Consider the following 19,351-nt stretch of genomic DNA (forward strand, 5'->3'; position numbering starts at 1 on the left):
TAGGTTCCACATCCAGCATGGAGCACAACGTGGAACTCGAACCCACAATGCTGAGATCAAGACCAGGGCTGAGATCATGAGTTGGATGTTTAACCAACTGAGCCATCCAGGCACCAAAAGTCTTACTCCTTTTTGAATTTCCCTCATCATAGGAAGCTCTTTCATCAGTGTTCATCAGTAAGTAATTGTTTCCAATTAAATTAAATTAAATTAAAGGGATGTGTGGCTGGTTCAGTCTGTAGAGCATGAGACTTTTGATTCTGAGGTCATGAGTCCAAGCCTTACATTGAGTGTAGAGATTACTAAAAAAATAATAATAATAATAATAACTAAACTTAAAAACAAAACCCAAAACTTTAGGACATAATCTTCAAGGGAATTTTAGGATCTGGTATTTTAGTTAATGACAGAAGGAAGATGTGGAGGCAGTCAGAACCTGCCCAACAGCATTCATTCAACCCCAGATAATATGGTGCTTCCTAAGGCCGCACCCTCCAGAGAGGCCTAGTTGTGGGCAAGTGCAGGGAACTTGTGTTCCAGCTTCTTTGCAAAGTCAACTTGATTTGATTTTCTTACCTCTGTTGAAATTGTTAAAAATTATTAATTTTCTCTGTTTTCTGCAATTCCTTTGAATTTTAATTTATTGCTTTACTTTTTACTTCTTCTTCTTCTTTTTTTTTACTTCTTGCTGAATGTAATGTTGATGTATCTGCTTTGCTTATTTCTGATAAGTTCCCATAAATGGAGGGAATTTCTATAAACTAAATCCATCTTGCTTTGATTTTCAATATATCTGGAAATAATTTTCCAAATTATTTCTCTGCTCTCAAGACACAATAAAAATTTTACTTTAAAATTATGTCAACTCCTTGATATATAAATAAAGGAAGGTATGGGATGACAGTAACAGTAATACTGTAATAATGTATTATTAACTGTAATTATTAACTGTAATAATGTGGTAAAGAACTTAAACTTGGCCAAACATAAAAGAAGCTCATTTTTGGGTTGGGGGATGGGGTAACAGGGTGATGAGCCTTAAGGAGGACACTTGGTGTAATGAGCACTGGGTGTTATACACAACTGATGAATTACTAAGCTCTATTCCTAAAAATAATAATAACTTTGTGTTAACTAAACTGAATTTAAATAAAGAAAATTTTAAAAAAGAAACTGATTTTTGCAACAATACTAAGGAGAAAATAAAGATGTGCCAAGTGTTGTCTGCCCTTTGAATTTGGCTGGTGGTTCTAGGTCTTTCTTGAGGATCTTCTCATCTGTGGTATCTCAGGTGCCTGGGATTCTGAGGAAATCCCACTGAAAGCAAGAGTTTTTTCCATTTCATCCTATATAGTGACTTTCCAGTCCTTGCCCAAACACAGAAGGTTGAAACTGAGGGTGAAGAAAGAAAAAAAATCTATGAACCCAGAAATCTGGTTGGTGAAAGAGGAAAGACATTCAGAACCTACAAAAGGAAGAGGGGATCTGGAGAACATCTGATGAGACAAATGCAAGTGTGGTTTAAGGTGGTGCTGGTGGAAGGTTACTGGCAGGTGTTATAGACAGACAGTCTTCACAAATGCTCCACAGATGAGCTCTTCTAATTGAAGGTTTCTGTAAGAATCTATAAATAACTAAAATGCCTTTTCTTGATGACCCAACATGTTTGCTCAATCAGCCAATCTTATCTTTTTTTTAATATTTTATTTATTTATTTGATAGAGAGATCACAAGTAGGCAGAGAGGCAGGCAGAGAGAGAGGGAAGAAGCAGGCTTCCTGCTGAGCAGAGAGCCCAATGCAGGGCTCAATCCCAGGACCCTGAGATCATGATCCAAGCCGGAAGCAGAGGCTTAACCCACTGAGCTACCCAGGCACCCCCAGCCAATCTTATCTTATCCAGAGAAAAACTAAACTCACTGTTTCCCAACTACCCATATCTTTCCCTCTCCCCTCTCCCTCCTCTCTTTTATGAATCCTGCTTTAGTCTTGGTATGTCAGCTGTCAGAGTGGCCTGGCTATTCTCCTCCATGTGCACATTTTTTTTCTGCTACCATGGACTTACTATACAATTCCACTGTTTCCTAACTTTTGAACTTTGCTTCCTCATTCCAAGTCAAGACTCTTCCAGCTTTACACCTGATCACTATCACCATCACTGTCACCATCACTGTCTCCACCTCCACTACCATCTCCACCACTGTCTCCACCACCATCACCATTACCACCTCCGTCACCACCACCATCACCATCACCATCTCCACCATCTCCATAAACATCACCAGCACCATCACCAACACCGTCACCACCATCACTGCATATTGATTAGCATCAGCAGTGCCCTCATTACTATCACCATCACTACCATTTAGTTCCTGTGAGAACAAAAAGTACATCTAATTCTCACAATATTCTTTTTTTTAAGATTTTATTTATCTATTTGTCAGAGAGAGAGAGAGAACACAAGCAGGGGGAGCAGCAGGAGGAGAGGGAAAGGTAGGGAGCCCAATGTGGGACTTGATCCCAGGACCTCAGGATCATGACCTGAGCTGAAGGCAGATGCTTAACTGAGAGAGCCATCCTGGTGCCCCAATAATCACAATATTCTTAGGAAAGTACTGTGATTTTCCTTTGAGGAAATGAAGTCAAATAACTTGTATAGAGTTACACATTTAGTAAGTCCCACAACCAAGATTAAAACCTAGGTTTGAGGAGAACATAGGCAGTCACCTCTTCGATATCAGCCACAGCAACTTCTTTCAAGATATGTCTCCAAAGGCCAAGGAAACAAAAGCAAAAATGAACTTTTGGGACTTCATCAAGATCAAAAGCTTCTGCACAGCAAAGGAAACAGTCAACAAAACAAAAAGGCAACCCACGGAATGGGAGAAGATACTTGCAAATGACAGTATAGACAAAAGGTTGATATCCAGGATCTATAAAGAACTTCTCAAACTCAACACACACAAAACAGATAATCATATCAAAAAATGGGCAGAAGATATGAACAGACACTTCTCCAATGAAGACATACAAATGGCTATCAGACACATGAAAAAATGTTCATCATCACTAGCCATCAGGGAGATTCAAATTAAAACCACATTGAGATACCACCTGACACTAGTTAGAATGGCCATAATTAGCAAGACAGGAAACAACGTGTGTTGGAGAGGATGTAGAGAAAGGGGAACCCTCTTCCACTGTTGGTGGGAATGCAAGTTAGTGCAGCCACTTTGGAGAACAGTGTGGAGATTCCTGAAGAAATTAAAAATAGAGCTTCCCTATGACCCTGCAATTGCACTGCTGGGTATTTACCCCAAAGATACAGATGTAGTGAAAAGAAGGGCCATCTGTACCCCAATGTTTATTGCAGCAATGGCCATGTTCGCCAAACTGTGGAAAGAACCAAGATGCCCTTCAACGGATGAATGGATAAGGAAGATGTGGTCCATATACACAATGGAGTATTATGCCTCCATCAGAAAGGATGAATACCCAACTTTTGTAGCAACATGGACGGGACTGGAAGAAATTATGCTGAGTGAAATAAGTCAAGTAGAGAGAGTCAAGTATCATATGGTCTCACTTATTTGTGGAGCATAACAAATAACATGGAGGTCATGGGGAGATGGAGAGGAGAGGGAGTTGAGGGAAACTGGAAGGGGAGATGAACCATGAGAGACTATGGACTCTGAAAAACAACCTGAGGGTTTTGAAGGGGTGGGGGGGGGTGTGGGAGGTTGAGGAACCAGATGGTGGGTAATAGGGAGGGCACATACTGCATGGAGCACTGGGTGTGATGCCAAAACAATGAACACTGTTATGCTGTAAATAAACAAATAAACAAATTTAAAAAAAAAAAGGAAAAAAAACCCACCTAGGTTTGTTTGGGGTGCCTGGGTTGCTCAGTCTGTTAAGCTACTGGTTCCTGGTTTCAGCTCAAGTCACGATCTCAGGGTTGTGAGATCAAGGCCTGCATTGGGCTCTGCACTAATCAGGGAGGGAGTCTGCTTAAAGATTCTCTCCCTCTGCCCCTTCCCTTGCTCTCACTCTTTCTCTCTCAAAAAAATCAATCAATCAAAATAAATAAATAAATCTTAAAAAAAAAAAAAACAATAACCTTGGTTTGTTTGATTCCAAAACCCAAACTCTTACCCATCGTACTATACTACTTTCTAAATTCTTTCTACTATTAGCCACTTCTTTATAGTTCTATTTTTTAGTGTGAATTCTTTCTTTAAGAGATTTTATTTATTTATTTGAGAGATAGAGCGAGAGAGCATGCACACATGAGCAGGGGGAGGGGTAGAGGGAGAGGGAGAAGCAGGCTCCCCATTGAGCAAGGAGCCAGAAGCAGGGCTGGATCCAAGGACCCCAAGATCATGACCTGAGTCAAAGGCAGATGCTTAAACTAGTGAGCCACCTAAGTGCCCATTTTGGTGTGAATTCCCAATAGAAAGAATCTGGTTGGTTTGGCTTGATTTTTAGTACCATGCCATATTACTAGTCACTGGCCAGCTTATTGATTGGCTGACCATGAATCAGGTACCCATCTCTGGACCAGTTAGCTGTGGTCAGAGGGCGCAGGGTGCCTGGGGCTGTGTTCTCAGCAGAGGCTTTGTGTGTAACAGGTGCTGTAACTGGCATGCCCAGTGTATGAGTAGATGTCTGACTTCCCCTGGAGTTTGTTCAAGATAACAATTTGTAATGTACATTGATTTTTTTAAAAGATTTTATTTATTTATTTGACAGAGAGAGATCACAAGTAGACAGAGAAGCAGGCAGAGAGAGAGGAGGAAGCAGGCTCCCTGCCGAGCAGAGAGCCCAATGCGGGACTCGATCCCAGGACCCTGAGATCATGACCTGAGCCGAAGGCAGCGGCTTAACCCACTGAGCCACCCAGGCGCCCCTGTAATGTACATTGATTTATACTTCATCTCTTTCCTCAGATTATTTGAAATGGCTTATCACAAAAGCACAATTATGAAATAATAATATATAAATACACATGAAAACCTTTAAATATCCAAAATGAGGCAAAAGTGAACAGAAATACTCAAATACTCAAAGACTTAGGAATGAAAATATTGACATACTTGCAAAAGTTAGTGTTTTAAGCTTTTTGAGAGAGAGAAAGGAGAAAAATATGGGCAGCCTATAATGCATATGAGGAAAAGGAAAATAAAGCAAAAATTTCACATTTTCCCAGCAGTAAATTCTAAAATAAATCTCTCATATAAGGTCCTTAATAAGGACACTAGGTAATATAAAGCTAAAAGTTTTCAGCAAATTTTCTGTAGCAAATTCAATAATTGATTTCATATGCTTTTCACTCTAGCAAACCTAGCCAAGGAGAAGGCAGAGCATTAAGACAAGGGGTAATGGAAGAGATTCCAGAAAGTGCTAAAATAAAGTTCTACAAAGATAGGGATGTCCGTGATCCAGGGACAGAGTTTAGAGAACTTAGAGAAGAGAAAATTGCATGTTCCTTATAAAATCATCTCTAAAATATCCTTTATCTCCATTGGACTATTATTAGGAGATGTGTACCAGAAATCCTAGTTTATACTGTGCTAGGTAACTTTAGGATGTATGGTTTCCTTTACTGATTGAGATTGATTACTTTTTCTTTTCTCTTATTTTATTTTTTTTAAAGATTTTATTTATTTATTTGACAGACAGAGATCACAAGTAGGCAGAGAGGCAGGGAGAGAGAGAGAAGGAAGCAGAAGAGAGGAGGAAGCAGGCTTCTGGCTGAGCAGAAAGCCCAATGCGGGCCTCGATCCCAGGACCCTGGGATCAGAAGGCAGATGTTTTAACCCTCTGAGCCACCCAGGCGCCCCTCTTCTTTTACTTTTTAAGGTTTAATTTATTTATTTAAGTGAGTGAGCGAGAAAGAGAGCACAAGTAGGCAGAGCCACAGGCAGAAGGAGAGGGAGAAGCAGGCTCTCCGCTGAGCAGGGAGCCTGGCACAGGACTTGATCCCAGGACCCTGGGGCCATGACCCAAGCTTAAATGATTGAACCACCCAGGCCCCCAAGTTACCTTTTATTTTCTTAAAAATATATTTATTTTTATTTATTTTTTATTGAAGTACAGTTTACACAATGTCACATTAGTTTCAGGTGCATAACATTTGACAAGTCTATACATCATACTGCCCTAACCACAGGTATAGCTACATCTGCACCATGCAGCTCTATTATAATATCAGTGACTCTATTCCCTATGCTGTACCTTTTATTTCTTTGACTTATTCAATAACTGGAAGTGTCTATCTCCCACTCCCCTTCACACATTTTGCCTATCCCTCCTGCCCCCCACTCCTCTAGCAACCATCAGTTCATTCTCTGTGTTTATGGGTCTGTTTCTGCCTTTTGTTTTAGTTACCTTTTCTTTCACTGACTGACTTATTTCACTTAGACAAGTTCCGCCCACATCATTGCAAATGGCAAGATTTCATTCTTTTTTTAAATTTAATTTAATTTTTTAAGTGTTCCAAGATTCATTATTTATGCATGATGCCCAGTACTCCATGCAACACATGTCCTCCTTAATACCCACCACCAGGCTAGCCCATCCCCCATCCCTTCCTTCCAAAACCCTCAGTTTGTTTTTCAGAGTCCATAGTTTCTCGTGTTCCATCTCCCCCTCCAATTTACTTCAATTCACTTTTACTTTCCTTCTCCTAATGTCCTCCATGTTATTCCTTATGCTCCACAAGTAAGTGAAACCATATGATAAATTACTTTCTCTCCTTGACTTATTTCATTCAGTATAATCTCCTCCAGTTCCTTCCATGTTGATACAAAAGTTGAGTATTCGTCCTTTTTTATGGAGGTGTAATATTCCATTGTATATATGGACCATATCTTCTTTATCCATTGTCTGTTGAAGGGCATCTTGGCTCTTTCCACAGTTTGGTGATTGTGGCCATTGGTGCTATGAACATTGGGGTACAGATGGCTCTTCTTTTCACTACATCTGTATCTTTGGGGTAAATACCCAGTAGTCCAATTACAGGGTTATAGGGTAGCTCTATTTTTAATTTTTTAACTAGGCTCCACACTGTTTTCTAAAGTGGCTGCACCAACTTGCATTCCCACCAACAGTGTAAGAGGGTTCCCTTTTCTCCACATCCTCTCCAACACATGTTGTTTACTGTCTTGCTAATTTTGGCCATTCTAACTGGTGTAAGGTGGTATCTCAATGTGGTTTTTATTTTTAATCTCCCTGATGGCCAGTGATGATGGACATTTTTTCATGTGTCTGTTAGCCATTTGTATGTCTTCTTTGGAGAAGTGTCTGTTCATGTCTTCTGCCCATTTTTTGACGTGTTTATCTGTTTTGTGTGTGTTGAGTTTGGGGAGTTCTTTATAGATCTTGGATATCAGCCCTTTGTAGTGTCATTTGCAAATATCTTCTCCCATTCCATGGATTACCTCTTTGTTTTGTTGACTGTTTCCTTTGCTGTGCAGAAACTTTATTTTGATGAAGTCCAAAAAGTTCATTTTCACTTTTGTTTCCTTTGCCTTTGGAGACATTTCTTGAAAGAAGTTGCTGTGCCCAATGCCAAAGTGGTTACTACCTATGTTCTCCTCTAGGATTCTCATGGAATCCTGCCTCACGTTGAGGTCTTTCATCCATTGTGAGTTTATCTTTGTGAATGGCGTAAGAGAATGGTTGAATTTCATTCTTCTATACATAGCTGTCTAATTTTCCCAGCACCGTTTATTGAAGAGACTGTCTTTTTTCCACTGGATATTTTTCCTGCTTTGTTGACAATTAGTTGATCATAGAATTATGGGTCCATATCTGGATTCCCTACTCTGTTCCACTGGTCTATGTGTCTGTTTTTGTGCCAGTACCATGCTGTCTTGGTGATCACAGCTTTGTAGTAAAGCTTGAAATCAGGCAACATGATGCCCCCAGTTTTATTTTTCCTTTTCAACATTTCCTTAGCAATTTTCAGTCTCTTCTGGTTCCATACAAATTTTAGGATTGTTTGTTCCAGCACGTTGAAGAAAGCTGGTGGAATTTTGATTGGAATGGCATTGAAAGTACAGATTGCTCTGGGCAGTATAAATATTTTAATAATGTTTATTCTTGTGATCCATGAACATGGAATGGTCTTCCATCTTTTTGTGTATTCTTCAATTTCTTTCATGAGTGTTCTGTAGTTCCATCATCACTGGCCATCAGGGAGACTCAAATCAAAACCACATTGAGATACCACCTTACACCAGTTAGAATGGCCAAAATTAGCAAGACAGTAAACAACATGTGTTGGAGAGGATGTGGAGAAAAGGGAACCCTCTTACACTGTTGGTGGGAATGCAAGTTGGTGCAGCCACTTGGAAAATGTTATTACTTTTTTTAATGAAAAAGGAAGTTATTGAGCAAAAGAGAGTCTCTTATACAGTTCCTTTTTTTTTTCTTGAGAGAGAGAGACAGAGGGAGAGAGCATGAGCATGAGTGGGGTGGTGGACAGGTGGGCAGAGGAAGAAGGAGAGAGAGCAGTGTCTTGCAGAGGCCAACAAGGGGCTCAGGGACTCAGAATCTTGAGATCATGACCTGAGCCAAAATCAAGAGTTGGATGCCTAACCAACTGAGCTACCTGACCCCCCCATCTCTTCTACAGTTCTTAAGATTGCTGTCAGATCCATCCAAATACCCTTTCTGTAGTCCTTGATTTTGGCAGCAATATAAAAATACAGGTATTTATGAGCATCAGTGGTGGAGAATGTATATTAGCCTATTTATTTTGGTTCAGCTTTGCTTCTGATCATTAGAGGCCAACTAAAATAAACTGAAAACCATAAGCTCACATTGTTCCCAGAAGATCGCTCCACAGGATGATATACCATTTGGAGTTCTTGAGCTGTCTCATCATGTAGCAAAGGATCTTGTTGGAAATGCATTAAGTCATACACCAAAGCAGAGGCCTAAGTGCCAAAGAAAGGGAAAATAGAACAGTTTCATGGCATTTGCTTCTACATGGCAAAGTTGATCCATGCCAGGCATCTCTAGTCCAGTGCAACCACACTGAAAACTCAACTGGGTCTTCTGACTTAATATGGCTGATTGAACACAGACACATTTGTCTCTGCTCCCACCAGAAATCCCACCAAAATTTGGTGAAAATTTTTTAAAAGGCAATATCCTATAAGGAAGAAAACAACCAGGAGACAATATAATCTATGTAAACATCTAAGTGAATAAATCAAGATCTGGCCAGTAAATGCATAAACAGATAAGCAGATAAGAGGAAAAATAAAGGTAGGCTCAGAGTCCTCCCTGTATGGATGGGTTCTCCTACTGGTTGCTTCTCTACTTCACCTCCAGCATGCTCTAAGTTTCAGGGTCTAGTTTACCTCCCCACAATTGGAGGTACCCTTGAGTGTGCTTTCCCAGCCCAACACACAAGCTGCCCCACTATCCCTATTCTGGTCCAAAGAGGGGAGGACATGTCTTCCCTTAATCCAAACTCTAGACCACCTATCAGGATCTGACTTCTTTAGGATGATTCAAAGTGGAAATGAATCACTCTGAAGGGGAACTATCCCAGTCCTATATGACTTTGACCTCAATGCTTTATGCCCTAAGACAGTGATATCTAATAGAAATGCAATGTGAGTTATGTGTAATTTAAAAGTTTCTAGCAAGATAGAAAGCAACAGGTAATTTTTTGAGAGAGAGAGAGTGGGGGGAGGGGCAGAGGGAGAGAAAGAGAGAGGATCAAGCAGGCTGAGCATGGAGCCTGATGTGAGGCTTGATTTCACAACCCTGAGATCATGACCTGTGCCAAAATCAAGAGTTGGACGCTTAACCAACTGAGATACCCAGGTGCTCCAAACAACAGGTAAGTTTAATAATATACTTTATTTAACTCAGCATATCCAAAAATAATATATAATTTTAAAGTGTAGTAAATATAAAATTATTAGTGAATTTTTTTGTACTAAGTCTTTGAAATCTGGTGTGTATTGTATAACTAAGAAACCATCTCAGGGGCACCTGGGTGGCTCAGTAGTTAAGTGTCTGCCTTCAGCTCAGGTCATAATCCCAGGGTACTGGGATTGAGCCCTGCATTGTGTGCCCTGCTCAGCAGGAAGCCAGCTTCTCCCTCTCTCACTCCACCTGCTTTTGCTCCCTCTCTCACTAGCTCTCTCTCTCTCCCTCTCTCTTTCTATCAAATAAATAAATAATATTTAAAAAGAGTCTGAATTTGGACTAGATCCACATTAAGTGCTTATTGCTACATGTGGCTAATGGCTACCATATTGAACAACATGGACCTATGACCCTTAATGAGGAAACTATAGCAACATGTGTTTGTCTTGGGTCATTTTCTTCAAGAATGAGTTAGTCTTGAGTAATAGACTTTTCTGAGCATCTATAGATTAGTCTATCACAAACTGCATTAGACCAGGTGAGGTGACAGCCTAAAGGGATAGCCAGGCCTGCACACAACTATGTGGAGCAAGCATGACTTGAAGGATGCAGTCACAGCCACTCTGTTTCATTCTCCACTGTCTCCCTACTTGCTCAGTGGGACCAGTTTTCCCTGTTCCATAATGGAAATGTAGACAGTATTAAAGCTTTTCTGAAGTATGTTCCTTCTATCATGACACTGGAGAGTTTTAAACAAGAAAGGATGCTGTACTTTGTTAAATGCTTTTTCTGCATCTAATGAGAGGATCATATGTTGTTGTTGTTGTTTTATTAATGCGGTGTATCACAATGATTGCTTTGTGGATGTTGAACCACGCTTGCAGCCGAGGAATAAATCCCACTTGGTCGTGGTGAATAATCCTTTTAACGTACCCTTGGATCCTATTAGTCAGTAACTTGGCGAGAATTTTTGCATCCATGTTCATCAGGGATATTGGCCTGTAATTATTTTTGGTGGGGTCTTTGTCTGGTTTTGGGATCAAGGTAATTCTGGTCTCATAGAATGTGTTTGGGAGTTTGGGGCATGTCATTTAATTGACTGTTTTTCTTTTCTTTTTTTTTTTTTTTGACTTTTTTTTTCTTAATATTGCATGAAATAATATGTTTGCCAGCTAATGGGGTCTTAGATTTAGTGAAAAATTGTATTTATTATGGACATATCCTGTGCCTCAGCCCTCAGCAAGTGCAAGATGAGGAATGAGCTGGTGTGTGACATGTCAGGCAAGCCAGCTTCCCCGAGGCACTTAGAAGTAGGTAGTTAGCAAGAGGTGCTCATCTCTCAGAGGGAGGCTATTCAGCCATTGCCACTAGAGGGCTCATCAAGACATTTAATTCTTCAGAGCAAAGGAAACCATTAAGGAAATGAAAAGGCAACCTACTGAATGGGAAATACTGACAAACCATATATCTGATAAGAGGTTAATATCCAAGATATATAAATAACTCATGTAATTCAGTAGCAGAAAACAAACAATCCAGTTAAAAATGGGCAGAGAATCTGAATAAACTTTTTTCTAGAGAAGATGCAAGGATAGCCAACATGTACATGAAAAGATGCTCAACATCACTAATCATGAGACATCAGGGATATGCAAATCAAAACCACAATGAGACATGACTTCACACCTTTTAGAATGGCTAAAATGAAAGGAAATAACAAGTGTTGGCAATGACATGAGGAAAAGGGGACCCTTGTTCCACTGTTGCTGGGAAGATAAATTGGTGCAGCCAGTATAGAGGTTCTTCAAAATATTAAAAATAGAACTACCATGTGATCCAGCAATTCCACTTCAGGGTGTTTATTCAAATAAAAGGAAAACACTGGGCACCTGGGTGGCTCAGTCCTTTCAGTGTCCAGGGATAAAGTCCCATGTCAGACTTGCTGCTCAGCAGGGAGTCTGCTTCTCCCTCTGCCCCTTCCGCAACAATCATGTACCTTTTTTCTCTCTCTTTCTCTCAAAAAATAAATAAATAAAATATTTTATAAAAAAAGCATGATAACACTACCTTGAAAAGATATATAAACCCATATGTTTACTGCACATTGTTTACAGTAACCAAGATATGGAAGCAACCTAGGTGTCCACCAACAGAAGAATGGATAAAGAAGTTGTGGTGTATAATGCAATGGAATATTATTCAGCCATAAATAGAAGGAAGTCCTGCCATTGAGACAACATGGATGAACTTCAAGGGCATTATGCCGAGTGAAATAGGCCAGGTAGAGAAAAACAAATATCATATGATCTCACTTATATGTGAAATCTAAAAACAAAACAAAACAAAAGCTGAACTCAAAGATACAGAGAACAAATTTGTGGTTGCCAGAGTCCAAGAGGTAAGTGAAATGGATGAAGGTGGCCCAAAGGTACGAACTTTCAGTTATAAAACAAGTCCAAACAGCACCCCGACTATAGCATTGTATATTTGAAAGTTGCTATGACAATAGATCTTAAAAGTTCTCAACACAAGAAAAAATGTGTAACTGTGTGTGGTGATGGATGTTAGCTAGATTTATTGTGGTGATCATTTCACAATCTATACAAATATGAAAACTAATATAATGTTATATGTCAATTATATCTCAATTTTTAAAACCCATTTCTTCAGGAAGATACAGATAGTCCAGGAATCTCTCTTCTGTCCAGGTCATCTGTTGCCATGGGTGCTATTTCTGCAGTTTCTTTGACATTTGACAGTCCTTGTGTTCCTCCCCATTACCTCTTCTCCCATGCTGAATATAGATTCTAGTTAAATATTCATCCATATCAATTTAACAACTTAACCATATCCAAAGTCTTCTAGTAGCCATTCTTCTAAAGATTTAATTAATTAATTTATTTGAGAGAGAGAGAAAGACAGAGATACTGAGAGAAAGCATGAGCAGGGAGGAAAGGGAGAGAGAGAAGCAGGCTCCTGGCTGAGTAAGGAGCCAAAAGCAGAGCTCAATTCCAGGACCCTGGGATCATGACTTGAAGTAAAGGCAGACGCTGAACTGGCTGAGCCACCCAGGTGCCCCTTTAACAGTCATTTTTCATCAACTCTAACATTCATGGTATTTATTTGACTTTACTAGTGAGTTGGTTTTTTTAAATTTTGTTTTGTTTTGTTTTTTAAGTAATCTCTATCCCCAGTGTAGGGTTTGAACTCACAATCCTGAGATCAAGAGTTGCATGCTCTACCAGCTGAGCCAGCCAGGTACCCCATGAGTTCTGTTTTTTAAAATAGTTATAGTCTCTGTGATCCAGTATCCAACACTGTATTATGCCTCAGCTTCCTTTACAAATCAGGTATCAACTGCCAGCAGCTAGACACAAGCAGTGCATAGTAATAAAAATGAGAAAGAATGGGTCAGCTGTGGTCTCAGCATGAATGCCTCTGCTCAGGGGTGCATTTGTAACTTACCTTCCTTGTATGGTTACATTACTGATGATAAATGTCATTGCTGCAATGTCTTGAATTTCCCAAAGAGGGTGTGGAACGCTAAGGCATTTCACAACTTTTACATCTACATGACAGACATGTCCATTAGCTTCCACCAGCCATCTTGATGGTAGAAGTTGCTTTATGGTTTTCCACTGTGTCCTCCAGAGCCACACATAGTAACTTGCAAATGTATACTCAGTCAAGACCTGATGGATAGCTAAAGAGATCATCACATTCCACCTTCCTATATGTAGAGTACAGAAATTAAAAACACTCCTGGGTAGAGAAAATCACGAATACCTTAGAGCCATCTTGATTCGGGGCTGCCTCCAAAACTTCATGTGGAATCCTGAGCAACTGGAGTGACTCTCCTTGTGTTCAGTCCAATTTCTCTCAAGAATGGGATCTGAGATGCTGCAAATATTTTTAAGAGCAGAACACACTATTCAAAGCAAATATAAACTGTAAATGTCAAAACTGATGACACCTTTCCTATTGTCCTTTGTACACACAATGATGGCTCTTTTGTGCGTGTATGTCTACAACTCCTTTTCACGCTAGGAATCTTTAGGAATGAGGACTATGTCTGGTTTCTCTTGCTTTGCTCAAACCTAAAACAGAGAAAAAGAAAGACCCAAGGTCCTCTCATCATAAGCCTAAAGGAGGATTTTTATGAGGCGGATGCCAAGGGGCTGTTCATCAGTTGAAACTCAGCTCTAATGAGGTAAAAAGCAAACGCCCCTGGAGCCAGAAGACCTGAGGCTCACTCCACCCCCTTCTGCCCTGCTGTACCACTTACCATTCATATGATGGGGGGAAATTTATTTAACTTCTCTGAGCCTCAGTCTGTGTTTCTAAGACAGGATGATTTTCCTATGTCACAGAGTTGACATGAGGATCAAAAAAAGACAACACATGTGAAAGTAGCAAAAATGCCCAGAAATATGTCATAAATTCCAGGTCATTATCTCTTTCTCTGAAAAGCTTTCTTGGGTCTGCAATAGTGAAGAGATGCCCCTCATTTGGGCTCCACAGCAGTATTTACCTCTATTATAGCACTTAGCACATTATACTGTAATTGGTGCTTTTCTTTCTTTTCAAAGTTTTGTTTAAATTCCTGTTAGGGTGCACCTGGAAGTGTCTCACTTTTTTTTTTTTAAGATTTTATTTATTAATTTGACAGACAGAGATCACAAGTAGGCAGAGAGGCAGGCAGAGAGAGAAGAAGGGAAGCAGGCTCCCCGCTGAGCAGAGAGCCTGGTGCAGGGCTCGATCCCAGGACCCTGGGATCATGACCCAAGCTGAAGGCAGAGGCTTTAACCCACTGAGCCACCCAGGTGCCCCCTCACTTTTTTTTTTTAAAGATTTTATTTTTTTTACTTGAGAGAGATGGGGGAGAGAACACAAGCAGGGATAGCAGCAGAGGGAGAGGGAGAAGCAGGCTCCCCACTGAGCAGGGAACCTGACACCGGGCTCAATCCCAGGACTCCAGGATCATGACCTGAGCCAAAGGTAGATGCTTAAGTGACCGAGTCACCTAGGCCCCCCAAGCATCTGACTCTGGATTTCCACTCAGGTCATGATCTCATGATTGTGAGATTGAGCCCTGTGTTGGGCTCTACACTGGCCATGGAGCCCAATTGAGATTCTCTCTCTCCCCTTTCCTCTGTTCTTCCCCACTCCTTTCTCTCTCTAAAACAAATTAAAAAATAAAAATAGATAAATTCTAGTTAGTTAACCTACAGTGTGATATTAGTTTCAGATGTACAATATGGCGATTCAATATAGCTCTTTGTACATCACCCGGTGCTCATCACAAGTGTACTCCTTAATCCCCATCACCTATTTCAACCATCCTCCTACACCCTCTTCCCTCTGGTAACCGTTAGTTTGTGCTCTATAGTTAAGACTCTGTTTCTTGGGATGCCTGAGTGGCTCAGTCAGTTAAACGTCTGCCTTCAGCTCAGGTCATGGTCCTAGAGTCCTAGGATCGAGTCCTGCATCAGGCTCCTTGCTTGGCAGGGAACCTGCTTCTCCCTCTGCCTGCTCTGCCCACTCTTCTCCCTGCTTGTGCACTCTCTCTCTCTCTCTCCCTCCCTCTCTCTCTCTCTCTCTCTCTCTCTCTCTCTCGGTGTTAAATAAATAAATAAAATCTTAAAAAAAGATCTATTTCTCGGTTTGCCTCTCTCTCTTTTTTTTAATCATTTTTTTAAGATTTTATTTATTTATTTGACAGAGAGATCACAAGTAGGCAGAGGTAGGCAGAGAGAGAGAGATGGGGAAGCAGGCTCCCCACTGAGCAGAGAGCCTGATGTGGGGCTTGATCCCAGGACCCCGGGATCATGACCTGAGCTGAAGGCAGAGGCTTTAACCCACTGAGCCACCCAGGCACCCGTGCCTCTTTCTTTTATTCTCCTTTGCTTATTTTGTTTCTTAAATTCTACCTATGAGTGAAATTATATGGTATTTGTCTTTCTCTGACTGACTTATTTCTCTTAGCATAATGCTCTCTAGCTCCAACCATGTCATTGCAAATGGAAGATTTCATTCTTTTTTATGGCTGAGTAATATTTGTGTGTGTGTCTGTGTGTGTGTGTGTGTGTGAGAGAGAGAGAGAGAGAGAGAGAGAGAGAAATATCTCACATATTCTTTATCCATTCATCAATCAAAGGACATTTGGCCATTTCCATAATTTGGCTATTATAGATAATGCTGTTATAAATATTGCGGTGCATGTGTTCCTTCAAATCAGTATTTTTTTATCCTTTGGGTAAATACCTAGTAGTGCAATTGCTAGATCATAAGGTGATTCTATTTTTAACTTTTTTTTAACTGCATATCTTATTTTTTTAAATTTACATATAATGTATTATTAGCCCCAGGGGTACAGGTCTGTGAATCGCCATGTTTACACACTTCACAGCACTCACCATAGCACATACCCTCCCCAATATCCATAATCCCACCACCCTCTCCCTATCCCCCTCCCCCTGGCAACCCTCAGTTTGTTTTGTGAGATTAAGAGTCTCTTATGATTTGTCTCCTTCTCAATCCCATCTTGTTTCATTTATTCTTTTCCTACCCCCTAAACCCCTCACATTTCATCTCCACTTCTTCATATCAAGGAGATCATATGACAGTTGTCTTTCTCTGACTGACTTATTTCGCTAAGCATAATACCCTCTAGTTCCATCCAAGTCATCGCAAATGGCAAGATTTCATTTCTTTTGATGGCTGCATAGTATTCCATTGTATATATATACCACCTCTTCTTTATCTATTCATCTGTGGATGGGTATCTAGGTTCTTTCTATAGTTTGGCTATTGTAGACATTGCTGCCATAAACATTCGGGTGCACGTGCCCCTTCGAATCACTACGTTTGTATCTTTAGGGTAAATACCCAGTAGTGCAATTGCTGGGTCATAGGGTAGCTCTATTTTCAACTTTTTGAGGAACCTCCATGCTGTTTTCCAGAGTGGTTGCACCAGCTTGCATTCCCACCAATAGTGTAGAAGGTTCCCCTTTCTCCGCATCCTTGCCAGCATCTGTCATTTCCTGAATTGTTAATTTTAGCCATTCTGACTGGTGTGAGGTGGTATCTCATTGAGGTTTTGATTTGTATTTCCCTGATGCTGAATGATGTGGAGCACTTTTTCATGTGTCTATGGTCATCTGGATGTCTTCTTTACAGAAATGTCTGTTCATGTCCTCTGCACATTTCTTTTTCTTTTTTTTTTTATTTGACAGAGAGAGAGAGAGAGATCCCAAATAGGCAGAGAGGCAGGCAGAGTTGGGGGGGGGGAGCAGGGTCCCTGCTGAGCAGAGAGCCCAATGCAGGGCTTGATCCCAGGACCCTGAGATCATGACCTGAGCCAAAGGCAGAGGCTTAACCCACTGAGCCACCCAGGTACCCCCTCTGCCCATTTCTTGATTGGATTTTTTGTTCTTTGGGTGTTGGGTTTGAGAAGTTCTTTATAGATTTTGGATACTAGCCCTTTATCTGATATGTCATTTGCAAATATCTTCTCCCATTCTGTCAGTTGTCTTTTGGTTTTGTTAACTGTTTCCTTTGCTGTGCAAAAGCTTTTGATCTTGATGAAGTCCCAAAAGTTCATTTTTGCCCTTGCTTCTTTGCCTTTGGCAATGTTCCTAGGAAGAAGTTGCTACAGCTGAGGTCGAAGAGGTTGCTGCCTGTGTTCTTCTCAAGGATCTTGATGGATTCCTTTCTCACACTGAGGTCCTTCATCCATTTTGAGTCTATTTTCATGTGTGGTGTAAGGAAATGGTCCAGTTTCATTTTTCTGCATGTGATTCTCTAATTTTCCCAACACCATTTGTTGAAGAGACTGTCTTTATTCCATTGGACATTCTTTACTGCTTTGTTGAAGATTAGTTGACCATAGAGTTAAGGGTCTATTTCTGGGCTCTCTATTCTGTTCTATTGATCTACGTGTCTGTTTTTGTGCCATTACCATACTGTCTTGATGATGACAACTTTGTAATAGAGCTTGAAGTCTGGAATGGTGATGCCACCAACTTTGGCTTTCTTTTTCAATATTCCACTAGCTATTTGAGGTCTTTTCTGGTTCCATGCAAATTTTAGGGTTATTTGTTACATTTCTTTGGAAACAAATGGATTGTATTTTGATAGGGATTGCATTAAATATGTAGATTTCTCTCGGAAGCATGGACATTTTCACAATATTTATTCTTCCAATCCAGGAGCATGGAACATTTTTCCATTTCTTTGTGTCTTCCTCAATTTCTTTCATGAGTGCTTTATTGTTTTCTGAGTATAGATGCTTTGCTTCTTTGATTAGGTTTATTCCTAGGTATCTTGTGGTTTCAGGTGCAATTGTAAATGGGATTGAGTCTTTAATTTCTCTTTCTTCTGTCTTGATGTTGGTGTAAAGAAATGCAACTGATTTCTGTGCATTGATTTTATATCCTGACACTTTACTGAATTCCTGTATAAGTTCTAGCAGATTTGGAGTGGAGTCTTTTGGGTTTTCCACATATAGTATCATATCATCTGCACAGAGTGAGAGTTTGACTTCTTCTTTGCTGATTGGATGTCTTTAATTTCTTTTTGTTGTCTGATTGCTGAGGCTAGGACTTCTAGTACTATGTTGCATAGCAGTGGTGATAATGGACATCCCTGCTGTGTTCCTGACCTTAGCAGAAAAGCTCTCAGTTTTTCTCCACTGAGAATGATATTTGCAGTGGATTATTCATAGATCATATTGAGGTATATACCCTCTGTCCCTACACTTTGCAGAGTTTTGATCAGGAAAGGATGCTGTACTTTGTCAAATGCTTTTTCAGCATGTATTGAGAGTATCATATGGTTCTTGTTCTTTCTTTTATTAATGTGTTGTATCACATTGATTGATTTCCAGATGTTGAACCAACCTTGCAATCCTGGAATAAATCTCACCTGGTTATGGTGAATAATCCTTTTAATATACTGTTGGATCCTATTGGCTAGTATTTTGGTGAGAATTTTCACATCTGTGTTCATCAAGGATGTTGCTCTGTAATTCTCTTTTTTGATGGGTTTTTTTCTGGTTTTGGGATCAAGGTAATGCTGGCCTCATAAAATGAGTTTGGAAATTTTCCTTCCATTTCTATTTCTTGGAACAGTTTCAGGAGAATGGGTATTAATTCCTCTTTAAATGTTTGTTAGAATTCCCCTGGGCTCTTGTTTGTTGGGAGATTTTTGATGACTGCTTCAATCTCCTTACTGGTTATGGGTCTGTTCAGGTTTTTTATTTCTTCCTGGTTCAGTTGTGGTAGTTTATATGTCTCCAGAAATGCATCCATTTCTTCTAGATTGTCAAATTTGCTGGTGTATAGTTGCTCATAATATGTTCCTATAATTGTTTGTATTTCTTTGGTGTTGGTTGTGATCTCTCCTCTTTCATTCATAATTTTATTAATTTGCATCCTTTCTTTTTTCTTTTTGATA

The 19,351-nt window shown here is 40.1% G+C and overlaps 1 protein-coding gene across 1 annotated transcript in view; it reads right to left on the minus strand.

Annotated features, from left to right (window-relative positions):
• Positions 1-2,082: 2,082 nt before the first annotated feature.
• Positions 2,083-19,351, minus strand: part of LOC123942234 (mucin-12-like) — a 40,652-nt gene continuing 23,383 nt past the window's right edge. Inside the window, exon 3 of the mRNA XM_046006102.1 lies at positions 2,083-2,373. Coding sequence (XP_045862058.1) covers positions 2,083-2,373 — 291 coding nt within the window. The remainder of the gene's footprint in view (positions 2,374-19,351) is intronic.

This window comes from Meles meles, chromosome 5 (genome assembly GCF_922984935.1).
Source record: "Meles meles chromosome 5, mMelMel3.1 paternal haplotype, whole genome shotgun sequence".
NCBI classification, from domain to species: domain Eukaryota; kingdom Metazoa; phylum Chordata; class Mammalia; order Carnivora; family Mustelidae; genus Meles; species Meles meles.